This window comes from Anomaloglossus baeobatrachus, chromosome 10 (genome assembly GCF_048569485.1).
Source record: "Anomaloglossus baeobatrachus isolate aAnoBae1 chromosome 10, aAnoBae1.hap1, whole genome shotgun sequence".
Lineage (NCBI taxonomy): Eukaryota > Metazoa > Chordata > Amphibia > Anura > Aromobatidae > Anomaloglossus > Anomaloglossus baeobatrachus.
In genome coordinates this window covers 190823323-190847470 of record NC_134362.1, presented here as the reverse complement: position 1 = coordinate 190847470, position 24148 = coordinate 190823323, and the positions used below count along the sequence as shown (strand labels likewise).

The 24148-nt window shown below is 46.6% G+C and overlaps 1 protein-coding gene across 3 annotated transcripts in view; it reads right to left on the bottom strand.

Annotated features, from left to right (window-relative positions):
- ZFHX3 (zinc finger homeobox 3) overlaps positions 1-24148 on the bottom strand; it is a 174779-nt gene that overhangs the window by 916 nt on the left and 149715 nt on the right. For all 3 annotated transcript variants that reach the window (XM_075326029.1, XM_075326027.1, XM_075326030.1), the window contains exons 5-10: positions 20289-20396; positions 20020-20144; positions 19703-19903; positions 13411-13516; positions 5659-11106; positions 1-2112 (exon numbers count right to left, since the gene is read on the bottom strand). The exon at positions 1-2112 is cut by the window's left edge and continues 916 nt beyond it. In XM_075326029.1, the coding sequence (XP_075182144.1) occupies positions 611-2112; positions 5659-11106; positions 13411-13516; positions 19703-19903; positions 20020-20144; positions 20289-20396 (7490 nt within the window). In that variant the 3' untranslated portion in view covers positions 1-610. The remainder of the gene's footprint in view (positions 2113-5658; positions 11107-13410; positions 13517-19702; positions 19904-20019; positions 20145-20288; positions 20397-24148) is intronic.

The following is a 24148-nucleotide window of genomic DNA, read 5'->3' as shown; positions in this document are numbered from 1 at the left end:
CCCATGGGAGGCGTTTTTTGTTGTTTTTTTTCAAACCCAGTCCTGAATTTATTTTTTATTTTTATTTTTTTTTTCTGCCCGGTTAAGTTAGCAATTACTTAAAAAAAAAAAGGGAAAAAAAATAAAATAAAATAAATACATATATACACACATATATATCCCTATCCATATATATGTATATATAAAATTCCAAGACCAGAGTCAGAACACGGTGTGAACATTTGACCTGAGAATAACACAATTCCATTGGTTTCTTCTTAACGAAGCCAGAAGGGCTGCCGATCTCCACGAAAAGGGGGACAAAAAATAAAAATAAGGGGGGATTCGGGCCCAGTTCCCTGTGTAACAGCCCAATGTGACACTAGGTAGAGGGAAGAAAACAGGGCAGTGGGTCAGGTGCAGGAATGAAAAAATCCATACTGGGGAAGGGAAGGGTTCCAAATCCATACTGGGGAAGGGAAGGGTTCCTCTTTTTTTTTTTTGGTTAAAAGCTTTGGAATTTGCAGTATTTTGTTTGTGAAACTGGTTTGTTATTTATCTTTTTTTTTTATTATTATTATTTAAAATTCATATTTATTATTATTATTATATCATCGTCCAACTCCGAAGTCTACAGTCGTAAAGAACCCACTCCCACAGCAGTTCGAGAGCCGTCCTCGTGACAGCTCGGGTTCTCAGGAGCACTTACAGGACTTCCCACCCTGTCAGACTTTTGGCTGAGGTCCGAATCAGATTCCTCAGAGAAACCGTCTGTTGGAAAGGAGGTCGCAACCCCTGAGGTGCTGCACGGACTTGAGGTAACTGTTGAGGATGAGGAGAATGTGGGGAGAGGAGGAGGTTTTCTGGGAGTACTGTGAGACCAAGTCTTTGTGGAGGCGTGGGGAGAAGCCGAAGGGGAAGGGGGTGAGAGGCTGGCTTTGGAGTCAGCAGCAGACTGAGAGGTAGATGCGGTGTCAGGATTGGGGAAGCAGGCAGAGTGAGGTAATAAACTAGGGTGCTCTTTGGCATTTCTTGCTGTTCTTTTGATTGTTCTGTGTTTGTGCAAGGGTGAGTCCAGATGTTGACGCAGAGCATCGCCCCCACACAGCGTGGCCTCACAGCCTAAGCAGCGGTAGGAGCCACTACTGTCACCAGTGGGGACGCATGTCACAAACTCTTGCAGGTTCACCACAGATTGGCCAAAGTAGCAGAGGGACTTCACGTGGCTAATAGCCGCCTCCTCGCTGCTGAAGCTCAGCTCACACTTCCGGCAGACCAACTTGTACTGCACCTTTGGGACTATAAGCGGGTCCAAGAGACAGTCCGCACCTTGGTTTTCCACTTCTGGGGGCTTGTTGGAGTGCGATACCTCAAGGGCTGCAGGATTATGTTCTTCCATCTTTAGGGAGTCTTTGGCAGGACCTTTGTTAGAGGGTGAAACAATAGAAGGTGTTGGGGTTTGGCTTGCTTTGGGTTGTTGCTGCTGCAGTCTTTGATGATGGTGATGGTGCTGCTGCTGCTGTTTTTGCTGCTGCATTTGGAGTTGGCGCTGCTGCTGCTGGAGGGCTTCTTGTAAGCTTTGCTGGTACTGCTGATATTGTTGAAGCAAAGAACTTGGTGAAAGCCCCATCAAAGCTTGGGAGATTGCTGGGTTATAAGGGAACAGTCCTTCCATCCCATACATCGGTTGTAGGTAACCGCCCGGCAGAGCCCCTGGAATCTGTGCGCTGTAGTATGGAGAGAAGCCAGGAACAAAGTAAGGAAGAAACTGACTAGTGAGCAAGGCGGATGGATCTGACGTCAAGGCTGCTTGCAAAGCCTGCAGCTGGGATGGATCGACCACGTACTCCATACCGGGCATCGAGATGGAGGTGGATGCCGGAGGGTCCGCCTTCTCTTTTTTAAGTACAGGTGATGGATCCCCTTTGCCTTTCACCCTTTCCTTCTCTTTCACCTTCTCGCCATCTTTTTCTTTCGGTAACTCTTGCGTTTGGGGAGCGGGAGTCTGTGAAGGGATGTTGGGGCTTAATGATTTGGGAGGCTGTTTATTTGGTTGCCCGGAAGTGGGAAGTCCAGGTGAAGGAATCGTAGTGTTGGATACACCCATCACATTGGATTTTGGAGAACTTAAAGCTGTAAACAAAAATCACAGAAAAAGAAAAAAAAAATTACTAGAACGAATCGTTTCGAAGAAGATTGTTAATTGTTATTACGTTTGCAGACTTTTAGCTGCGAGGATAAATAATCTACGCTTTGTAATAATAATCTGCTTTCATTATTAATAGCATATGGCCAATAACCACATGCAGTCATTTTTTAACATTTCTGTTCCCTTTTATAAAAGCAAAAAGTTGGACAGCCTTTCTGACAATGGCGTAATTTGGATTGCGTTGGCCTACCCCAAGGACACCTAAGAGTCAGACGTTTTCGGCATATGGAAAACATATGAAAAGATACTGTAAATATGAACATATGTCTATGGTGCAGATGTGATGCATTGTGTACCCATTCGGGTTGGATTCTGACTATGTATTTTCTAAAGGCTTCTTCCTATATAGTCCTGTTGCAATAGATCTCATTAACCCTGATCGTTACAATGTGCTCTGTTATACTAAAGTAACACTACTACAGAGACATGAACTTAAGATAACTAAAATATTAAAAGATTGATGTAGCCATCTATTTAGTCACAGACGATACAGGGACTAATGTGCAACATCGTCAAAGTGCTAATTAGGTACAATGTCGCAATAAATCTCATTAATCCCGATCGTTCTGATCTGCTCTGTTATACTAAAGTAACACTACTACAGAGCCATGAACTTAAGATAACTAAAATATTAAAAGATTGATGTAGCCATCTATTTAGTCACAGACGATACAGGGACTAATGTGAAACACCGTCAAAGTGCTGTCTAATTAGTTACAATATATCTCATTAATCCCGATCGTTCTGACCTGCTCTGTTATACTAAAGTAACACTACTACAGAGCCATGAGCTAAAAATAACTAAAACATTAAAAGATTGACGTAGTCATCCATTTAGTCACCGACGATACATGGACTAATGTGCAACATCGTCAAAGTGCTGTCTAATTAGGTACAATGGCATCAGTAATCAGAATACGGGTATATAGGCCTTGGCTTTTGACTGGTCCGGCCATGAATGTATTAATCTTCTCATCAATATTATACCTGATGGGACAAAGCTTTCAGAAGCATCACATCAAATAAAAAAAAAAAAAAACACCAGACATGATAACATTCATTAGTAGCCATTTTTTATCAAACATGCAGCCATTAATCAATGCATTTCTTCCAAGCAAGTAAAACCTGTCTGCACATTTACAGGACGCTTACTATGGTTGCACTTGACTAAATCTTTCAATTCAAACAGCTGGCTGACGATGGGTGTCTGCTTTAGATTGCACAAGATAGTTTTCCTTCCTTTTGGAAGAGAGTTAATTTGCATATTGTTTCCCATGGCGCAAAATACGTCTCCACAAAGGCCTCAATACACAGTAGACTACTGTCAACTGAACACGCCGATATCAATGGGTTCAGTCTACAGTCTGATGTGTATGGGGTTGTCGGCCGACTGATGGTTGGGAGAGATGTAAATCAACATCCAAATTGTCAGCCGGGGGCTTTCTCACAGAGAACTCAGAAGTGCTTGGCCAAGCGAGTGTTCCTGTGTATGGGAGTCTCGGCTGAGATCTATCGAGCCAAAGTAATGTTCAGCTGAAAGCCATCTAATGTGTATGGCCATCCTAAAGGCCCCGTCACACACAGAGATAAATCTTTGGCGGATCTGTGGTTGCAGTGAAATCATGGACTTATTGTTCCATTTGTACACAGCCACAAACCTGGCACTGATTGTCCACAATTTCACTGCAACCACAGGTCTGCCGCAGATTTATCTCTGTGTGTGACAGGGCCTTTAGGCCGGCTTTGCACACTACGACATCGCAGGTGCGATGTCGGTGGGGTCAAATCGAAAGTGACGCACATCTGACGTCACTTGCGATGTCGTAGTGTGTAAAACCTTTTTGATACGATGAACGAGCGCAAAAGCTTCGTTATCGTATCATCGGTGTAGTCTCCGACATTTCCATAATGCCGATGCAGCGACAGGTACGATGTTGTTCGTCGTTCCTGCGGCAGCACACATCGCTGTGTATGAAGCCACAGGAGCGAGGAACATCTCCTTACCTGCGTCCCACCTGCAATGAGGAAGGAAGGAGGTGGGCGGGATGTTTACGTAGCGCTCATCTCCGCCCCTCCGCTTCTATTGGCCGCCTGCCGTGTGACGTCGCTGTGACGCCGCAGGACCCGCCCCCTTAGGAAGGAGGCGGATCGCCGGCCAGAGCGACGTCGCAGGGCAGGTAAGTGCGTGGGAAGCTGCTGTAGCGATAATGTTCGCTACGGCAGCTATCACAAGATATCGCATGTGCGACGGTGGCGGGTACTATCGCGCTCGGCATCGCTACAATCGGCTAGCAATGTCGCAGCGTGCAAAGTACCCCCAAGTCTCTCATCTCAGCCAACCGGTACACTATTTGGTACTGACAAATGTAAATAACCCCAAAACAGCTACCTACAGATGGTTCTCGTATGGGTGTCTCGGCTGAGATCCATCTAATGTGAATGGCCAGCCAAAGTCTCCCATCTCAGCCAACTGCTACACTAGTCGGTACTGACAAATAAAAAGATCCCGAAACAGCTGCCAACATTTTAAAGAAAATATATTAAGATAATATTCTAAAATGGACCAGGCCTATGACATGAATGATGCATACTGTTTCCCATGGAGCAAAATACGTCTCCACAAAGACCTCAATACATAGTAGACTAAAGTCAGCTGAACCCACCGATATCAATAGGTTCAGCCTACGGTCTAATGTGTATTGGGGAATCGGCCAACTGTTGGTTGGGAGAGATGTCAATCGACATCCATGATTTTGGACTGCCGATCACATTGTTCTCCCAAAGACAACTTGTCGGCCGGCAGCTTTTTTACAGAGAACTCAGAAGCTATTGGCTGAGAGAGCCTTCCTGTGTAAGGCAGTCTCAGCTGAGATCTATCGGGCAAAAGCAACGTTTGGCCGAAAGCCATCTAATGTGTATGGCCAACCTAAGTCTGGCATCTCAGCCAACCGCTACACTACTCGGCACTGACAAATGTAAAGAACCCTGAAAAAGCTGCCTACAGATGGTTCTCGTATGGGAGACTCGACTGAAATCTATCAGGCCAAAGCAACATTTAGCCGAAAGCCATCTAATGTGTATGGCCAACCTGTCTCTCATCTCAGCCAACCGGTAGACTACACTGTACTAACAAATGGGAAGAACCCCGAAACAACGACCTACAGATGGTTTTCGTTTGGCTAGTATAGGATTATTGTGAGCTAATTTCCAATATTATAAAGAAAATATATATTGCTTTTAGAAAATATATTCAGATAATATTCTAAAGCTGTCCATGCCTACAACATGAATGATCGATTTGGGATTCCCTGAAAAGCCACCCATTCTAGAATATTTTACTAGTTGTTTTTCTGATCTACGTAAATTAGCTAAAATGTAATTTAGAATTCTATTATTTCAGTTTCACACTCGTCACATCCAAATTGATATCAGGACACTTTCACAACTAATTGTGTTTGTCTTGTGCCCACCTGTATTAGCAGGAGTAAATCCTGGCAAAGACGGGCTGTTGATACCGGGTAACAGTACTGGAGGGATACCTTGTAGAGTTGAATATGGTGTTGGAAGATTGAGTGCTTGTAGGGAAGGGTTATCGAACACACTCTGCTGTTGCGGAGTCAAACCCAGAACCTCATTGGCTTTTTTAATTCGGTCTAACTCTTGCTGAGCCATTAGTTGCCGTACGGTGGCTGGATCAAAGTACTCTTTTTCCTTGTCCAACTGGCTTCCAATAGCTTCCTTAACTTTGGAGATATGCTGTAGGGAGAAGATATGATCACGCACGGACAGGCGGGCGCTGTATTTAATACCACACAAAGTGCACTCTGTTTTGGGTCCCTCATAGTTTGTTTGGTTTATTCCAAAGTGCTTGGCCATACTTAGTTTGGACTTCTTATCTTTTGCCCGGGCATTCTGAAACCACACTTGGACCACTCTCTTTGGCAGTCCGATATCGTTGCCCAGGACTTCACACTCCAACATGGTTGGCGTTCTATAATCATTAAAACAGGACTTGAGTAATTTCAGCTGAAGATTTGTCATTTGTGTTCGAAACCTCTTTTGACCAGGTCGATCTCCGCTGTCCCCTGACTTGCCGGCTGAGCCGCTTGCTCCTGGGCTAGGAGAACAAGGATCTGCAAGACTTGAAGTTTCACTATAATCAATGATGCCTTCATTCTCATATTCTTTGCTGTAATAGCTAGGAGCAGGACTGACCAATCCAGAAGACATTTGGTCCTCATACTCAGACATTGCCAGCATGGCAGATTTTGGCAAGCCTTCACTGGTTACAGATGCAGATTTGTTGTCAGCCAGTAAGCCCGTGGTACTGTCGTTGTCAGCATTTCCTTCGTCTCCTGTTGTGGTGTCAGTTATCGCAGTATTCACTGAGGAGCAATCATCATTGTCTAACTTAGTCTGATCAAATCCTAAATTAACAGATGACATGGAAGGGCTTTCGAAATCTTCTATGCCTTCAACTTTAATGGATGATGGACTAAGCAGTGTCCGAGGAGACAGATCCAAGGATTTGCTTACTGGGGAAAGGGAAATACATTGTCCATCACTGCTGCTATGTGGCAGGTTATGAAATGCATTACTGTCAAAAAGATCTGCTTTCATCTGGATTCCTCCATCACAATCAAGAAGCATTGCTGATAAACTCATATTATAGCCAGCTCGTTTCGCTTCATGCCAGTGTCTGGATCGTATGTGAGCTTCCAGTGCAGTCTTGGCCTTAAATAAAGCTCTGCAAAATGGGCAACGTCTGTGAGCTTGCGCTGGGCCGACGGCTCTAAACTGGCCCTTTCGTTCCCTTGCTCGAGTGTTTTGAAACCACACCTGAACCACCCTCTTCTTCAATCCTACTTCATGGGCAATGTGATCCAGCATTTTACGGGTTGGGTTAGAATCTAGCAAATATTTCTGGTACAAAATCTCTAGTTGTTCTGGTGTAATTGTGGTTCTTAATCGTTTGTCCCTTTGTGGTTCATCCCCACCCGTCCCACTATCATTTTCCCCTGGACTTGCACTAGCTTTTTCTTCTAGCTTTCTTTTGAGAGAGTTCATTGTGGAGGATGGTGTTGAAGGGGAAGTAGCTGAACCAGTTGGCATTTGAGAAAGCCCTCCCGAAAGCAGCTGTCCTGCTAGAAGTTGATTACTGGGGTCAAAAAGCATAAAAGACATGTCCATTGGTCGATCTAAAAACTGTGGATGTATGAACTGATTTTGAGCACTAAGGAAATGTAGCTGTTGATGTTCTTGCCAATGCTCAAAGGACGGGAAAGCCAGTTTGCACTGATCACATTGATATGGGATTAACTGATGGGACAAATTGGACAACTGTTGCGGGGTAGACGAATGTAGAGGCTTCATAGGATGGTGAGAAATGTGAACCGTATTTGGGCTTGATTGGGTCATAGAACAGTGCGAGGTTTGTGGCTGCGTAGATGGAGATGAAATCGGGGGAAGTTTCTGTGGCGTCGTGCTAGATTTTTGTTCCGATTGATCCTGCTGCGGAGGTTGAGACTGTGTGCTCTGAGGCTGCTGCGGCTCTTGCTTTGGTTGCTGTGGCTGTTCTTGAGTTTGGTTTTGCTGTGTCCTTGGAAATTCAAAATGCTTTGGTTTATCATCATGGGTAGCTTCTGACTTTATACTATACATTGAAGGTTCGTCAGTGTCCATTAAAAGTTGAGAGAATGGTGTGCAGCTTGTGTTTGTGGAAGTCGAGGCTGCGGTGCTAAAAGATTGAAACGGCATAGGAGTGCTGCACGTAGAACTTGATGGAGTTAACATATCCGTAGCATCCATGGAGTCCTCATTTTGGCTATAATCCTGCAGATCTTCATCCTCATCTTTATAGCATAGCTTTTTCTGATGTTTAATGAGGTCAAATATCCTCTGAAACACCAAACTGCACTTTTTACACTGGTAGTTCAAGTTGCTCGTACGGATATACCGGTCATTCGTCAGCTCCCGTCTCTCTCCTTCCTTGCCGTCTCCTTGATTTTCATAGTTTTTTCGTGCTTTTTGACGGGCGTTTTGGAACCAGACAACAATAACACGTGTAGGAAGGTTGAGTAGGTTGGAAAGCTGTTCGAATTCATCATCCTTTGGATAAGCGTTGGCATCGAAAAAGTCTTGGAGAACACGAAGCTGGTAGTCTGTAAAGCGTGTTCTGGAAGACCTCTTATTTCCCCAGTACTCGTGCTTTTGAGGCTCTGGAGATGGAGGCCTAGAATCCATCTTCAGTTCTTCTAGACTGGTAATTGGAGGATTATTAAAATTGTAAGGGGAATCTTTGTTGCGTTGACGCTCCTTAAAAAGGGTGTTTCTAAACCAGTGCTTAATAACTTTTTGGGGCAACCCAGATTTATCAGCCATTTCTTTAATCTGTTCCTCGCTCGGGGAATTATTAATATCAAAATACTGTCTCAAAACCCTTAGTTGGTCGTCTGTAATTCTGGTCCGTGGTCTCTTGTTTTGCTGCTGCAGTAGACTGGGATTTAACTGATGTTGATACAACTGGGCCAAGTCTGCAGAAAGGGTATCCACTGACCCCAACTGTGGCGGCAGTTGAGCTGGCATGGACTGTATGGGCATCGTTTGCATCATAAGGGGTGAAAAGATTGGCAATTCCATTGGCATTGATAGTTGGGCTAATGACACTGATGACTGTGCTGGCGAGATGCTAGGTGGGGTAAGTGGAGGCGCGGAGACAGGGATGGTTGGTGTGATAGCTGGTTGTGGAGTGGCGGGAGGAGGGGGCGGAGGTGGTGGTGGAGGAGGTGGTGGCGGTGGTGGGGGTGCCTCTGGAGTTTGGGGCCTCAATGGATATAACTTTTCATAGTGGTCTCTGTATTGCTTTGCAAATTGCTCTAGCTGTTTAAAGGGCAAATATCGTTGATGGACATGCTCCTGGTGGCTTTTTAGTATAAGTATATTGGAAAATAGCTTTCCACATGAACTGCATTCCAATTTCTCTAAACAATCGGTTTGATCGCTCTTCACGTTCTTTTTCTGCGCTTTCTGCTTGTTTTCATTAAATTGAATTACAAGTTCAAACCCAAAATTTTCAAGCAAGGCTTTGGTGGCATTCCCTCGCGCGTCTGAAGCAATACGAGGCGGAAGCAAAAGATTCTCCGAAGAGGAACCGGTTGTAAAGTCTTTCTTTTCTTTACACTTCAAAGAATCAGGTAGGGGCTCACTAATTGCCGCCATTTCTTCTGCTCTTTCGGACAACTCTTTTTCTTTCTTTAGTTCCTTTAAATTTTCTTTTATACTTTTGTTCTTTTGTTCTGATGGTTGCAAAAGAGTGGAGTGAGTCTCAGACATACACAACTGGCTTTGCTGCTGCTGAAGAAGATGTGAATGGTGTGGATGAGCTTGTTGGGCAAGTTGCAATGGAGTCTTGAGGTCTTCAAGCAAACCGGCGCTACTCCCTGTTAAAGTTAGCGTGCTGCTAGTTAGGGGCAAACTGACTTCTGGGTTAAACTGGAAATCTGTACTAGGGATGTAGAAAGGAAACAATAAGTGCTGTTGCTGCTGAAGCTGAAGTAATGTTTCGGTGGTCATGGGAAAATGAGGGAGAAGAGTTGGGTTCAAGAGTTGGGATTGCAAGATGGCGGCTTGCTGTTGTAGCTCTTGCTGCAGATGGGCTTGCACCTGCGCCTGGGCTTGTGCCAATGTTTGGGCTTGCTGTTGTTGCTGCTGCTGCTGTTGTTGATGCTGCCGTGAGGCTATCAAATCTGCTAACTTTTTACGATTAATATCTTTATGTTCAGGAGGGCATGATGAAATTATACTGGTGGTGCAAGGGTTGACTACTGGTTCAGTAGGTGCTTGGCTCGTAAAACTGGAGCTCACGGCAGGTGTAACTGTGGTCGTGGAGGTTGAAATAGTGGTGACACTGCTACTGACAGAGTTTGAGGTGGTTGTGGAGGTTGCAGACGTACAAGTACTGTTGGCACTGACTCCGCTACTACTACAGCTGGCCGCCTCTAGTTTCGCAGCACGGGCCTTGGTTTGGTGCAAAACGGACCTCATGTGAATTTCAAGCGTGGAGCTCTGGCTGTAAGCCACGTTACACGTGTTACATTTGAATGGTTTGTTATCTGGGCTACTGGTGGGCTCGGGCTGGCCAGAAGTTGATTCTTGCAAGGCCCTTTTAAGTTTGTGCAGATGAGATACAGAATTGTAATGGACAAGCAGAATGTTCTTCTGGGTGAATGACTCTTTGCATACTGTACACTTATAAGGTCGGGATGGATCCAAAAACTTCTCCATTGTAAAATTTGGGCCCTTACGGAAAGGAAGTGCTCGTTTGGGTTCGGAACCGGAGTCCTCTTGCAAAGACCCAGAGTCGCTCCCGGTGGGACTCTGCTTATCTTCCAGGTCGCTCTCATCCTCCTTGTCATCATCTACCAGCATGCTCTGATCGTCTACCATCGAAGCGTCTCCCACATTTGTAATGTCTCCATTTACCAAAAGCCCACTGTACAGCTGCTGGATGTCAGACTCGCTCAGCTCCAGATGGCTGCTTTCCAGATGCTTCTTAAGAGCTTGGAATGTGCGGAAGCTTCTCTGGCAAAGACAGCACATGGTGGCAGCGCGGATCACGTGGTACTGTGAATGCAACTGAAGTTTTTCAATGGTCTTGAAAGCTAAGCTGCACTGGTTGCAGCGGTACTTGTAAACGTGGCGGTCGGAGACCGGCAATTGTGGGCGCTTGTTGTGAACTTCATTGAAATGCGTTTGGAGAGCAGCGGAGGTTTTAAACACTTGGTTACATCCTTTCTTCCAACATAAGAATCCCGAGTCTTCTCTTGCAGAGTTACCGTCACTTGCAGGTGTTTTCTGTTCTGCGCTCAGCTCAGCCCCTTCAGGAACAGCTGCACTCTTAGACACGGCTTCAACAGGTTCTATTGAGAAAGAAGAAAAACAAGACCATGTAAGTACCGGTGTGCATTAACCCAGTTTACTGGATCGTTTTGCTTTTTTTTTTTTAAGGCTGAAAACACACATGCAGTTTTTGTTTAAGGATCAGAAGTGGATCCATCAGGAAGAAGAAGTATAAGGCAGAGACCACACAAGGATTTGTGCGAGTGCTCGCATGACACTCGGCTCACGCTCGCAGCACAGCGGGAGCAGAGTGTCATGCGAGTGAGTGTCATGGGACTGTGGTCCGATCGTGCGATCAGACCACAGCTGCGGGATGAGGGCTGGCGCTGGGGAGGAGGGCCGGCGCTGTGGAGGAGAGGGAGGGATTAATTCCCTATCTCCTCCGTTGCCAGCTGATGTGAAAATCACACTGCTCTTGCGTTACACTGGTGTAACGCGAGAGCAGTGCGATGTTTCTCTCACCCCATAGACTTGTGTGGGTGCAAGGTAAACAGGATCGCATTCCACCTGCAGCATGCTGCAACTGTTTTGCCGGTCCAATTAGGGCTGAGAAAATAATCGCTCATGGAAGCGGGCACATAGAATAATATTGGTCTGAGAGGAATGCAATTTTTTTTCGCATTGCACTTACACCGTTTTTCTCGCCTTGTGTCCTAGGCCTAAAGTCCTTCCTTTAAACTTCCCACTCCTTTGGAATCCTCTTCTGATTTTGGCATGCAACACACCAGCATAGGCTATGTTCACACGCTGTAGAAATTTTCTGCACGCTGTGGCAAAAAAACGCACCAATACCAGATGCAGTTTTTGATCTTTTTTTTTGACCCATCAAGAAAGTCAATGAATTGAAGTCAATGGGTGAAAAAACGCTGCTAAACCAGACCAATAACTGACATGCTGCAGATTTTTTCTGCATCAAAGCCGCACGGAAAAAAAAATGCACCGTGTGCACAGCAAATCTAAAATCCCATAGAATTTGCTAGCTTCGGGAGAGGCATGCAGATTTTGATGCAGATTTTAAAAAAAAACTGTGTCAAAAACTGCATCCTTAGTCCTTGATGAAGCCAGTTATTGCGAAACATAAGCTTATAGCAAGGAATTTTAATTGAGCAGATATTGGGGGTAGGAAATGACAATGGCTATGTAGGAATTAAGGGAGGTGTATCAGTTGATCCGCGGCCAATTGTAGCCCCTACATGAGGAATCAATATCGTTAATACCCTTTGCCCTTGTGTCTTTTTAATGCAAGCCAATTAATTGATTAATAAAAGCTATCTTTTAAAGATCTTGAGTCAGGGTACCTCTAGTTGCCCCTAGTGGCAAATTATATATAGAAGAACTGCAGCGTGTGCACAGGGCCTTAGGGTGGTCTCACACATTGCACTTTTTTTATGGGGGGGAAACGCTGCAACTAAATATTAGCTGTAAGCCAGTAAGGATTTATCAAATGCACTGCAAATACTTCTTTTTGCACTTTGGGTGCATTTTTGGGGGCTGTCAGTGTCAATTTTTTCATGCATTAAAAAAAATGCATGAAAAAATTTAAAAGCACAACCCCCAAAAATGTACATTTTTTTTTTACAAGGCTACAAAAAATATTGCAAAAGAGTCAGAGGCTACGCAACAATTTCGGCCATGACACTGGTTGATTCATCTTTTGCTGTTGCTAAAAAGGAACGTAATGTGGCTAAATAAGGTCACTTGGGGCCCACAGGGTACTGTCACAGTAAGGGTACGGTTCCACTTGCGCACAGCTTCCGATGCAAGCGATATGCTAATATGACCCACTGCTTTGAGCGTCTGCTGAGTGTTATGCGACTGTGATCCGATCTTGTGATCGGATCACAGCCGCGGAGAAGAGTGAGCACTTTCTCTCAAGTTCCTCCCCAGCCTGTCTCTGCATACATCACACTGCAGTCGGATGACATGTGAGTGCAGTGCGATGTGTCACACACTCCCATAAACGTGTATGGGGGTGTGTGAGACGAGAATCGTTGCCAAACGCAGCATGCTGCGATTCATTCTGCATGCCGCTATGGCATGAGAAATCAATAGCCCATAGTTTTGCACTGGTGTGATGTTTTATCGGATTGCACTCGCCTGTGCAAAACACAAGTGGAACTGAATCCTAAGCGATGATTTCAGCCATGACACTGGTTGATCCGTCTTTTGCAGTCGCTACAAGGGAACGTAATGTGGCTAGATAAGGTCATTTGGGACCCACGGGGTACAGAAAAACCAACTGGCTATGACTTGTCGCAGTATCCGACGGGTCATAATGTGACCCCTGTTCACCTCCATTACGGAGCAAGATGACGCGCTCTTACCTGAGACCTTTTCTGTATTTTCGGACGCTGGTGCAGCCTTCTCCCTCTCCGGTGAGCTGACCGGTAAGAACATACTGCTCGGCATGAGCATCTCCGGAGAAGTTACCTAGACAAGAAAAGACAGGGTATTAATGTCTCACCCCAAAGAATGTCTCTGAGAGTGTCCCCAGCTGCTCGACAGACCCCTCATCACTCAGGAGGTGGCCTGCTCTAATTATCACTACACACTAAAAGAATAATCTTCTAATTAATATTTTTTTTTTCCCCTCTTTCCACAGAATCCTGACTTTGATCACAAAAGAGTGTTTTGTCACAGGCTGTGGGGCAGCCAATTACACGGACGCACGGGAAGCCCCCCTGTTCCCCTCCTCAATCTACCGAGCCCATATTAACACCCCTAATTAATTCAGACTGCTAAAGATAAACGAGTGCACCATGTTCCTGAGTGAAAGGAGCAGCCTGTTTCCTTAAACTGGGAGATACATACGGAGCGAGGAGGGGGGTCGGGGGGGGGGGGCGCATTGTGAAGACACAAGAGGATCGGTTATCATTAGCCCCAAAAGAAAAAAAAGCGTCGACACAATGGGGTTAATAATAATAAAGCAGACTCCGAAAACCACATGGACTCGATTCGTCAGGAACGTCTTCAAATGTGGTGACAGAATAGATGGCAAGCAAACAGGAAAACATGTCTCGTGTCAGCGTTCAATTGAACAAGTGATATTTTCCAGCCTCTGCGACAGAGGAAATTAAGAATACACGTTTTAATTAGTCTGATTTTATGGTGATTTATTTGCCATCAGTTATTATTTGCACATGGCGCGGATGGTGCCGGCGCGCCGCAACGTGTGTCGTGTGTTACTATTCTTAATTAATATTGCGTACGCGGTTTTAGTCCAATGCCGAGGAATCAAACGAAGAAGAAACAAAAGCCTCCTTGTCTGATCTTCTCCTCCGTGTGGACATTACAGGGAGAAGCGAGCGGGATCACAAGCACGGACACATTCTCATTTAAAGGCAAGGGGAGGAATATGTGTCCGCTAAATCCCCACACCCGGCGAGAGCAAAGCTGTATGCAGAGTCTCGGAGAATTCCAGCTCCACAAGACAGCTCTATAATTGTTTTCATACACTTTAATTAGAAAACCTTGCCTGGCCTTGAATAATAAGAGAAAGACTTCTGTACTTGAAAGGTTGAAGTCAATCAAGTGTGAATGACGGCAGACGAGGAGGTGAGCGGGAGACGTTGTCTGCTCTCTACTTTAATCATCTTTCCTGATTGGAATTCTGGCAGGTTTTGAGAGGTCTAATGTGCCTGCTACCTTTTCTGTGCCTCATCTCTTAAAATGCCTCCGGCGTCACGCATCAGCTGATATTACACAACCGGCAAACAATGCACAAAGGCACCCTAAATAGTCAACGGAAGGGGCAACACTTAAAGGCCCCCATACACATTAGAGACAGGTTCATTCAACAGTCTAGTGTATATGGGGGCACCTGATAAATAATGTCCGGGGAGGAAAGGATCTGGCAAGTCCGAATTCGGACTGACGATCGTTTTGTTCCTATGGCGGCTTTTTCCACAGAGAACACAGGTGCATTCGGCAGGACAAACCCTCCTGTGTATGGGAGAACTGGGAAAGATAGCGGTCTGCCGACAACCATCTGAAGTGTATGGAGGCCCTAGGAGAAACCGTGTGCAAGAAAAGAGCCTAGAGTACACCTTTAACCAAAGCCAATCAGGATAGTCAACTATGAGTTAAAGGTAGTCTTCCAGCACAGACTGCTCCAACCCGGCACAGACTGCTCGCGCCCATGCACAGACTGCTCGCGCGCCATGCACAGACTGCTCGCGCGCCATGCACAGACTGCTCGCGCGCCATGCACAGACTGCTCGCGCGCCATGCACAGACTGCTCGCGCGCCATGCACAGTCTGCTCACACCAAGCACAGACTGCTCACGCCAAGCACAGTCTGCTCACGCCAAGCACAGTCTGCTCACGCCAAGCACAGTCTGCTCACGCCAAGCACAGACTGCTCACGCCAAGCACAGACTGCTCACGCCAAGCACAGACTGCTCACACCAAGCACAGACTGCTCACACCAAGCACAGACTGCTCACACCTAAGCACAGTCTGCTCACACCTAAGCACAGTCTGCTCACACCCAAGCACAGACTGCTCACACCCAAGCACAGACTGCTCACACCCAAGCACAGACTGCTCACACCCAAGCACAGACTGCTCACACCCAAGCACAGACTGCTCACACCCAAGCACAGACTGCTCACACCCAAGCACAGACTGCTCACACCCAAGCACAGACTGCTCACACCCAAGCACAGACTGCTCACACCCAAGCACAGACTGCTCACACCAAAGCACAGACTGCTCACACCAAAGCACAGACTGCTCACACCAAAGCACAGACTGCTCACACCAAAGCACAGACTGCTCACACCAAAGCACAGACTGCTCACACCAAGCACAGACTGCTCACACCCAAGCACAGACTGCTCACACCCAAGCACAGACTGCTCACACCCAAGCACAGACTGCTCACACCCAAGCACAGACTGCTCACACCCAAGCACAGACTGCTCACACCAAAGCACAGACTGCTCACACCAAGCACAGACTGCTCACACCCAAGCACAGACTGCTCACACCCAAGCACAGACTGCTCACACCCAAGCACCGACTGCTCACACCCAAGCACAGACTGCTCACACCCAAGCACAGACTGCTCACACCCAAGCACAGACTGCTCACACCAAGCAGTCTGCTCACATCAAGCACAGACTGCTCACACCAAGCACAGTCTGCTCACACCAAGCACAGTCTGCTCACACCAAGCACAGACTGCTCACACCAAGCACAGACTGCTCACACCAAGCACAGACTGCTCACACCAAGCACAGACTGCTCACACCAAGCACAGGAAAAGGTGTACCTTTGCAGTGGCCAAACATTTAAGAGCAACTTCCGACCAGCTTGTTTTCCCTCTGTTTTCACCCCACCCCTTCTCTTTGATTGATGGCTCTGGCTTCATAGAGCCAGAGAAGGGTGAAGCAGGTGGGAAGGTGAATTTAGATGTTTGACCAAAACAAGGGTGCACCGAGTACTTGTGCTTAGTTTGGACAGTCATCCAGTGCTGACAGTCACTTTACGTTAGAGTAGGAGTCAGTAGAAATGTACCATGTCCGACTGATTTCAAAATAAAAAGAAATGATATAGTATTACTACTGAATTTTTGTTTAGCTTGTTGCATATTTACTTTTATGGGAATATAGAAAAGTTTTATTTGTCCATTTTAAATTATATCAAAGGCCCATATTTACCATTTTACTATGGCATGTACGAGACATTTAAGAGCTGGACTAGGAAGGAAACTGAAAAGTCATTGTAGAGGGTCTATTTAGACAAGAGCTCATTGCCTATCTATATAGGCGAGCAAAACACCCGCCAAATGAGCAAAATGCAAGCTTCAAAAATCATTATCGACGTCACATTGCCCCCTGTAATCCTATAAACAGGAGATGTGCTGCTGCCAAATTACTATGTGCACAGAACAATCGTATTAACAATCGTTCTGTAGAATTCTAGAGAGGGTCTAAACTGACCAATGAACGACCACCAAATAGTAGCAAATCGGTGGCCATTAATGGCCCTTATTGACAGGTAAACGTCGGAGATTTGGCTGCAGGTGCCCGTATATCACGTATAACATTCCTCCAGAAACCTTCTCACCTGCTCCCCCTATACTTATACATGCTCCGCTCAGCAAAGCATGCCTGTGTTTTCAATAGGGAGAGAAATTAAAGCCTCCTATAAACTTTAGTAATGTCGGCCTCAACTGTCTCGCTCAGTGCTCCCATACACAGGAGTGGGGATAGGATAAACAGTTAATAATAGGACATGCTGTGTGATGTTGGGTGAGAATCGGAGGACTCCATCGATATCAGTGGATTTGGTTGAGGTTACTCAAATGTGTACAGAGCCTTAAGTTGTTTATCTTCACTGAAAACAAAAGGATTGTGTGTGTGTGTGTGTGTGTGATACAGCATGCCATAACTGCCCTGTTCGGGAAGGTGGGACATACACATTGGGTCAAAATTCGCCAAATTTGTTATGTGTGGGATCCTGTGTTGCTTCCAAAACCCCGCTCAAACGTGTATGGGGCCTTAAGTTGCTTATCTTCACTTAAAAGAAAAGGATTGTGTGTGTGTGATACAGCATGCCCTAACTTCCCTGTTGGGGAAGGTGGGATATAAATGGTCAACCATTTGCACCGAAAGCAACTCATTTGGCGGATATTGAGCCAATGTGTATGCGTGGGACCCTGTGCCTGTGGTGCTTCCACAACCCTCCTCAAAATGTATATGGGGCCTTAAGTTGATTGGAGGAGGTAGGACATAAATGGTCAGCTATTTGCAAGGAAAATCAACAATTTGGAGAATATTGACCCAATGTGTAAGCATGGGACCCTGTGCGGCTTCCAGAATTCCGCTGAAGTGTATGGGGTCTTAAGTTGCCTATTTCTACTTGAAACAAAAGGATTGTGTTTGTGTGATACAGCATGCACAATCCTTTTCTGATGTAGGACATAGATGGTCAGCCATTTGCACCAAAATCAACAAATTTGGCGGTTATTGACAAATGTGTATGCGTGGGACCCTGTGCTGCTTCTAGAACCGCACTCGAACGTGTATAGGGCCTTAAGTTGCTTAACTCTACTGGAAACAAAAGGATTGTGTGTGTGTGTCTTACAGCATGCACAATCCTTTCCTGTTAGAGGAGGTAGGACATAGATGGGGAGCCATTTGCACTGAAATCAACGAATTTGGCGGGTATTGACCCAATGTGTATGCATGGGACCCTGTGATGCTTCCAGAATTCTGCTCAAATGTGTATGGGGCCTTAAGTTGCTTAACTCAACTGGAAACAAAAGGATTGTGTTTGTGTGATACAGCATGCACAATCCTTTTCTGAGGTAGGACATATATGGTCAGCCACTTGCACCGAAAACAAAATATTTGGCGGCTATTGACCAAATATGTATGCAGGGGACCCTGTACTGCTTCCAGAACCCTTTCATCAGTGCCATTGCAGTTTCTCAGGACTGAAAGCACACAGTGACCAGTGTAAATAATGTCCTGCATATCGCACAGCACGGCTTCTGCAATACACAGCTGCTTGGCCAGATATGTAAATTGCATCATTAAGGAGCGCGCTGCATTGCTCTGTGCGCCCGCTGATCTCTGACTCGCGGGTCAGCGATGCAACGTGTCAGCTGGCTCTTCACTGGCTGCCCATCACACGGGATAATTACATGCTAATTGTGTGAGGAGGCCCAGCTGACAGAACAGGGCCACATTTTCAGAGGCTGTTTACACCATGCTGGGGTCTGAGAGGTGTAAGCCGGACTCTTAGGCCTGCCCCGGTAACCCAGCTAGTTTTCTTTGCATATTGCGTTGGAAGGAAAAAGACGGAAGGAAAGAAAGAAAGAAGGGGGGAGGGCGGCGTGTGGAGGATAGATTGAGAAAAGCGGCTGACAGTGAGGGGAGAGCTAAGGACACAGACAAAGAAAAGAGGAAAGAGGTCAGGAAAGAAAGAAAAAAAAAACCCTCTGACTGTCAGCAAGGTCCAACATGCAAATCCCACTTGCAGACAGACTGCATATTTCCATTACAAAGAGCGCAAAGGTTGGAGAGAAAAACTCGTTAGCAAGGGGAGGATATTAAGGTCACTTTGCATTTACACCATCTAATTGGCAAACATGAGCCGAGCGGGCTTCCACTTAAGGTCCTAGAAATTGTGCGCAAACGACCGCGGAGATGGGGGGAGACAATAAAAAAAAAATTGCTGGAGAATAAGGTTGCGAGAGGCCGAAAGGCAAGAGCGAGGCAGCACGGTTAAATGGGAGGGCACGAAAAATGGCTGGATGATGTGCTCGGTAAAGTGAGGACTATGTGCGGCGTGTATGGTAGTATTCCTGCCCGCGGTCAGCGAAGTGAGGTGACCGTTTGCTGTGCTCGGAATGGACTGAGTGCACAAAAATAAAACAGTAATGTGGGATACGGAGCAGAATCAAAGCCACGGTTGCCTTGGTAACAGACTTGACACGGGGCAGGTTGCAAAGAGCCGTCTGAGTTATTATTAGGGACATTACGTGAATGCAAGCAGCACATGCGCACAGCGGTGCCGTCACCATCACCGATGACTCCACAGTCCTCTCCCTTCTCGTTTGTCACTCCTGTCTGCACGACGAGCAGCCGACCTATTCCGACTTACCGTGACAATAAGTTTGTCCACGCAGTCGGGTGCCACGCTGTGCAAATGGGTGAGGTGCAGCTGCAGGTGGATCTTGTTGTTGAGCATGTCCTGGCAGAGGGGACAGCGCAGCATCGGCTGCACGGAGTGCTGCGTCATCGCGTGGACTCTCAGCCGGTTCACATCTGAATTGCTGTACTTGCAGTACGGACACTGGTAAAGCTGAGAGAAACAAATGGTTAATAAAAAAAAATAGTCGGGGGCGGTGGGGTATGGATAACATAAGTACAAATAGTGGTGAGGGGGTGGAAGGAACCCAAGAGTCCGGCGGAGGCTACCTGCTCAGTTCTCTTCTCCTCAGCGCACTTTGGTCTCTTGGCCAAAGGAGGTTCATTGCTGGTGACTGAAGAAACCTTGGCGGGTACCGAGTCTGGAGGATCCTTCTCAGAGGGAACAGAAGGTGCTGGAGTAGAAAAAAAACAAAAAAACAACGTTACAGCACAATAATTTTGGTTCTTGACTGGTTTGATATTCCTTTGTGCGAATAAAGAAAAGAAAAAGGCTCAACAAAGCCCATCACCGGATAGGTGGATATCGGCACGCTTACCTGCACCCCTGATGCTCTCTGTGGCTCCTTCAGGCTCCTGGTCTTTTGGGGCTTCCTCTGGGTCAGCAGCAGCTTCACAAGAGCCCTCAGCATCCTCTATAGGATCGTCTGTAAAGGGGAAAAGAAGATTATTAATGCTCTTTAACACACAGGGTTTCCATTGTTTGTAGGACCTTCCTATAGTTTGGAAACATCGTGTATGCTTATCATGATTGGACGAATATAGGTTTAAAAAAAAGCTAAGCTCACCCCTAAAACCGGTTCACACATCTACTCCACACTATAAGCTGCCACCGCTTTCCATATCCTAGGCCAGCGAGACACCTACACTGGATTCACATTAATACACCCAGCTCTAAGGCACCAAATTGCTCAATTCCCATCACTCCGGCATTCATAGGGTAACACAGACAAGCTGGACCGGTGCGTTTACAGCAAGCAAGGAAAAAGCAAACTAGTGATGAGCGGGCACTACCATGCTCGGGTGCTCAGTACTGGTAACTAGTGATGAGCGGTCACTACCATGCTCGGGTGCTCTGTACTCGTAACTGGTGATGAGCGGCCACTACCATGCTCGGGTGCTCAGTACTCGTAACTAGTGATGAGCGGGCACTACCATGCTCGGGTGCTCAGTACTCGTAACTAGTGATGAGCGGGCACTACCATGCTCGGGTGCTCTGTACTCGTAACTAGTGATGAGCGGGCACTACCATGCTCGGGTGCTCCGTACTCGTAACTAGTGATGAGCGGGCAGTACCATGCTCGGGTGCTCAGTACCCGTAACTAGTGATGAGCGGGCAGTACCATGCTCGGGTGCTCCGTACTCGTAACTAGTGATGAGCGGGCAGTACCATGCTCGGGTGCTCAGTACTGGTAACTAGTGATGAGCGGGCACTACCATGCTCGGGTGCTCAGTACTCGTAACTAGTGATGAGCGGGCACTACCATGCTCGGGTGCTCAGTACTCGTAACTAGTGATGAGCGGGCACTACCATGCTCGGGTGCTCGGTACTCGTAACGAGCAATTGGATGCTTGAATGTGAGTTACTCGAGTACCAAAGTATAATGGAAGTCAAAGGGACTCGACCATTTTTCAAGGAAATCTTCCGCAAAAATGCTAGAGTTCCCCATTGACTTTTTTTATATTCAGTAACTCAAGTCGCGCCCATCCAAGCATCCAACTGCTCATTACGAGTACCAAGCATCGTAGTGCCCACTCAACAGTAGTTACGAGTACTGAGCACCCGAGCATGGTAGTGCTCACATCACTAGTTAAAAGTACAGAGCACCCGAGCATGGTAGTGCTCACATCACTAGTTACGAGTACAGAGCACTCGAACATGGTAGTGCCCGCTCATCACTAGTTACCAGTACTGAGCACCCGAGCATGGTAGTGCTCGCTCATCACTAGTTACCAGTACTGAGCACCCGAGCATGGCAGTGCTCACTCATCACTAGTTACCAGTATTGAGCACCCGAGCATGGTAGTGCCCACTCATCACTAGTTACGAGTACCCAGCACCCAAGCATGGTAGTGCCCGCTCATCACTAGTTACCAGTACTGAGCTCCTGAGCATGGTAGTGCTCGCTCATCACTAGTTACCAGTACTGAGCTCCTGAGCATGGTAGTGCCCTCTCATCACTAGTTACCAGTACTGAGCTCCTGAGCATGGTAGTGCTCGCTCATCACTAGTTACCAGTACTGAGCACCCGAGCATGGTAGTGCCTGCTCATCACTAGTTACGAGTACTGAGCACCCGAGCATGGTAGTGCCCGCTCATCACTAGTTATGATTACTGAGCACCCGAGCATGGTAGTGCCTGCTCATCACTAGCTACGAGTACGGAGCACCCGAGCATGGTAGTGCCCGCTCATCACTAGTTACGAGTGCTGAGCACCCGAGCATGGTAGTGCCCGCTCATCACTAGTTACGAGTATCAAGCACCCGAGCATGGTAGTGCCCGCTCATCACTAGCTACGAGTACTGAGCACCCGAGCATGGTAGTGCCTGCTCATCACTAGCTACGAGTACTGAGCACCCGAGCATGGTAGTGCCCGCTCATCCCTAGTTACGAGTACTGGGCACCCGAGCATGGTAGTGCCCGCTCATCACTAGTTACGAGTATCAAGCACCCGAGCATGGTAGTGCCCGCTCATCACTAGTTACGAGTACAGAGCACCCGAGCATGGTAGTGCCGCTCATCACTAGTTACGAGTACTGAGCACCTGAGCATGGTAGTGCCCGCTCATCACTAGTTACGAGTACTGAGCACCTGAGCATGGTAGTGCCCGTTCATCACTAGTTACCAGTACTGAGCACCTGAGCATGGTAGTGCCGCTCATCACTAGTTAAGAGTACAGAGCACCCGAGCATGGTAGTGCCCACTCATCACTAGTTACGAGTACAGAGCACCCGAGCATGGTAGTGCCCGCTCATCACTAGTTACTAGTACAGAGCACCCGAGCATGGTAGTGCCCACTCATCACTAGTTACGAGTACAGAGCACCCGAGCATGGTAGTGCCCGCTCATCACTAGTTACGAGTACAGAGCACCCGAGCATGGTAGTGCTCACTCATCACTAACATATGCATAATTCAGGGTCAATATGACGTTTTTGGAGCTTACCAAGGAAGAAAATCCCAATCCTTTACATTAGAGAAACGGTTAAGATCCCTGATCATAGATATAGCCATGGATTATTACACAGCCACGGAGATACTATATTTTCATTAGACCGCCTTGATATACATGGTGTGGGCTGGAGACAGACAGCAGTCACCTTTATGTGCTGGTCCGGTTCTCTGTTAACGAGGACGCACCCGGAGAGGACACTTGGTCCTTGGTAAGACTCCCGACTCTATACTTCTGTAGTTATCGCCATACTTGTGCGGTGATATTTACTTTGGATTTTTGTTTGCATAAGCATTAACCAAGTCCAACTCTACCATTCTATGAACCAAGGTTATATATCTTCTTATAGTTTATTTTGTCTATACCTTTGATATTTAGGTACATGTAAAAATACAAAACGATGTGATCTCGTCATGAACAGCGTCGTCCCGTATCTCGCCACCGCAGGGTATTATGAGATGTTGCATTTCCATAATGCAGAACACTATTGCAAAGCTCAGGGAAGAAGCCAATTTTGAGTAGGCATTGTTCTTAACGAGCGCTGTCGAAGCCCCACCCCCCCCCCAAAAAAAAAGAAAGGGGAATTATTTTTAAAGTAGAAAGGTACAATGGATTGGGATATTTCTTTTCAGAGGCGAGCACAGCGGAGCTGCAAATTAACAGGAAAGTGCCTTCTCTATTGTGGTGCGATTTCCTCCGCCGGCCTCCATCGTGCAGTTCCTCGTACGAGCTAGAGGTGTCATCCTTAGCATAGGGAGGCAGAGAGCGAGAGCCGAGACATCGTGCCAAGGAACTTGAGGCTTGGGAGAGACTAAATGACTTCCTAGGTCATAATGTCTGATGTAGAGGAAACACAGTGTTCGTCCTCGCTGCAGAATGAATTTCTGCACAGTCAAAACAAGGAACTGTAAAAACCCTCAGCGCGGAGTACTAGAGACGGAAAGAGCGACCATCGAGCACAATATCAATGCAAAGACATGCAAAAATATTTTAGTCCCTATTTCCTTTACAATATATGAGTGATGCGATGTGAGATAATCGGGGTGCACTTAATAACGATGCATTTTTATGATTTCTTTCTGAAGTACCATGGACCTTCAGCAGAGGAACATTTTGTATGGCGGCTCCAAAGCCATTATGTTTTCTCATGGGAAGAATGAATCTCTCACGCCCTCAAACATTCCGTAACGCTCGCGGCCAGTGTAGGGGCAGTGAGCGAGATTAGTG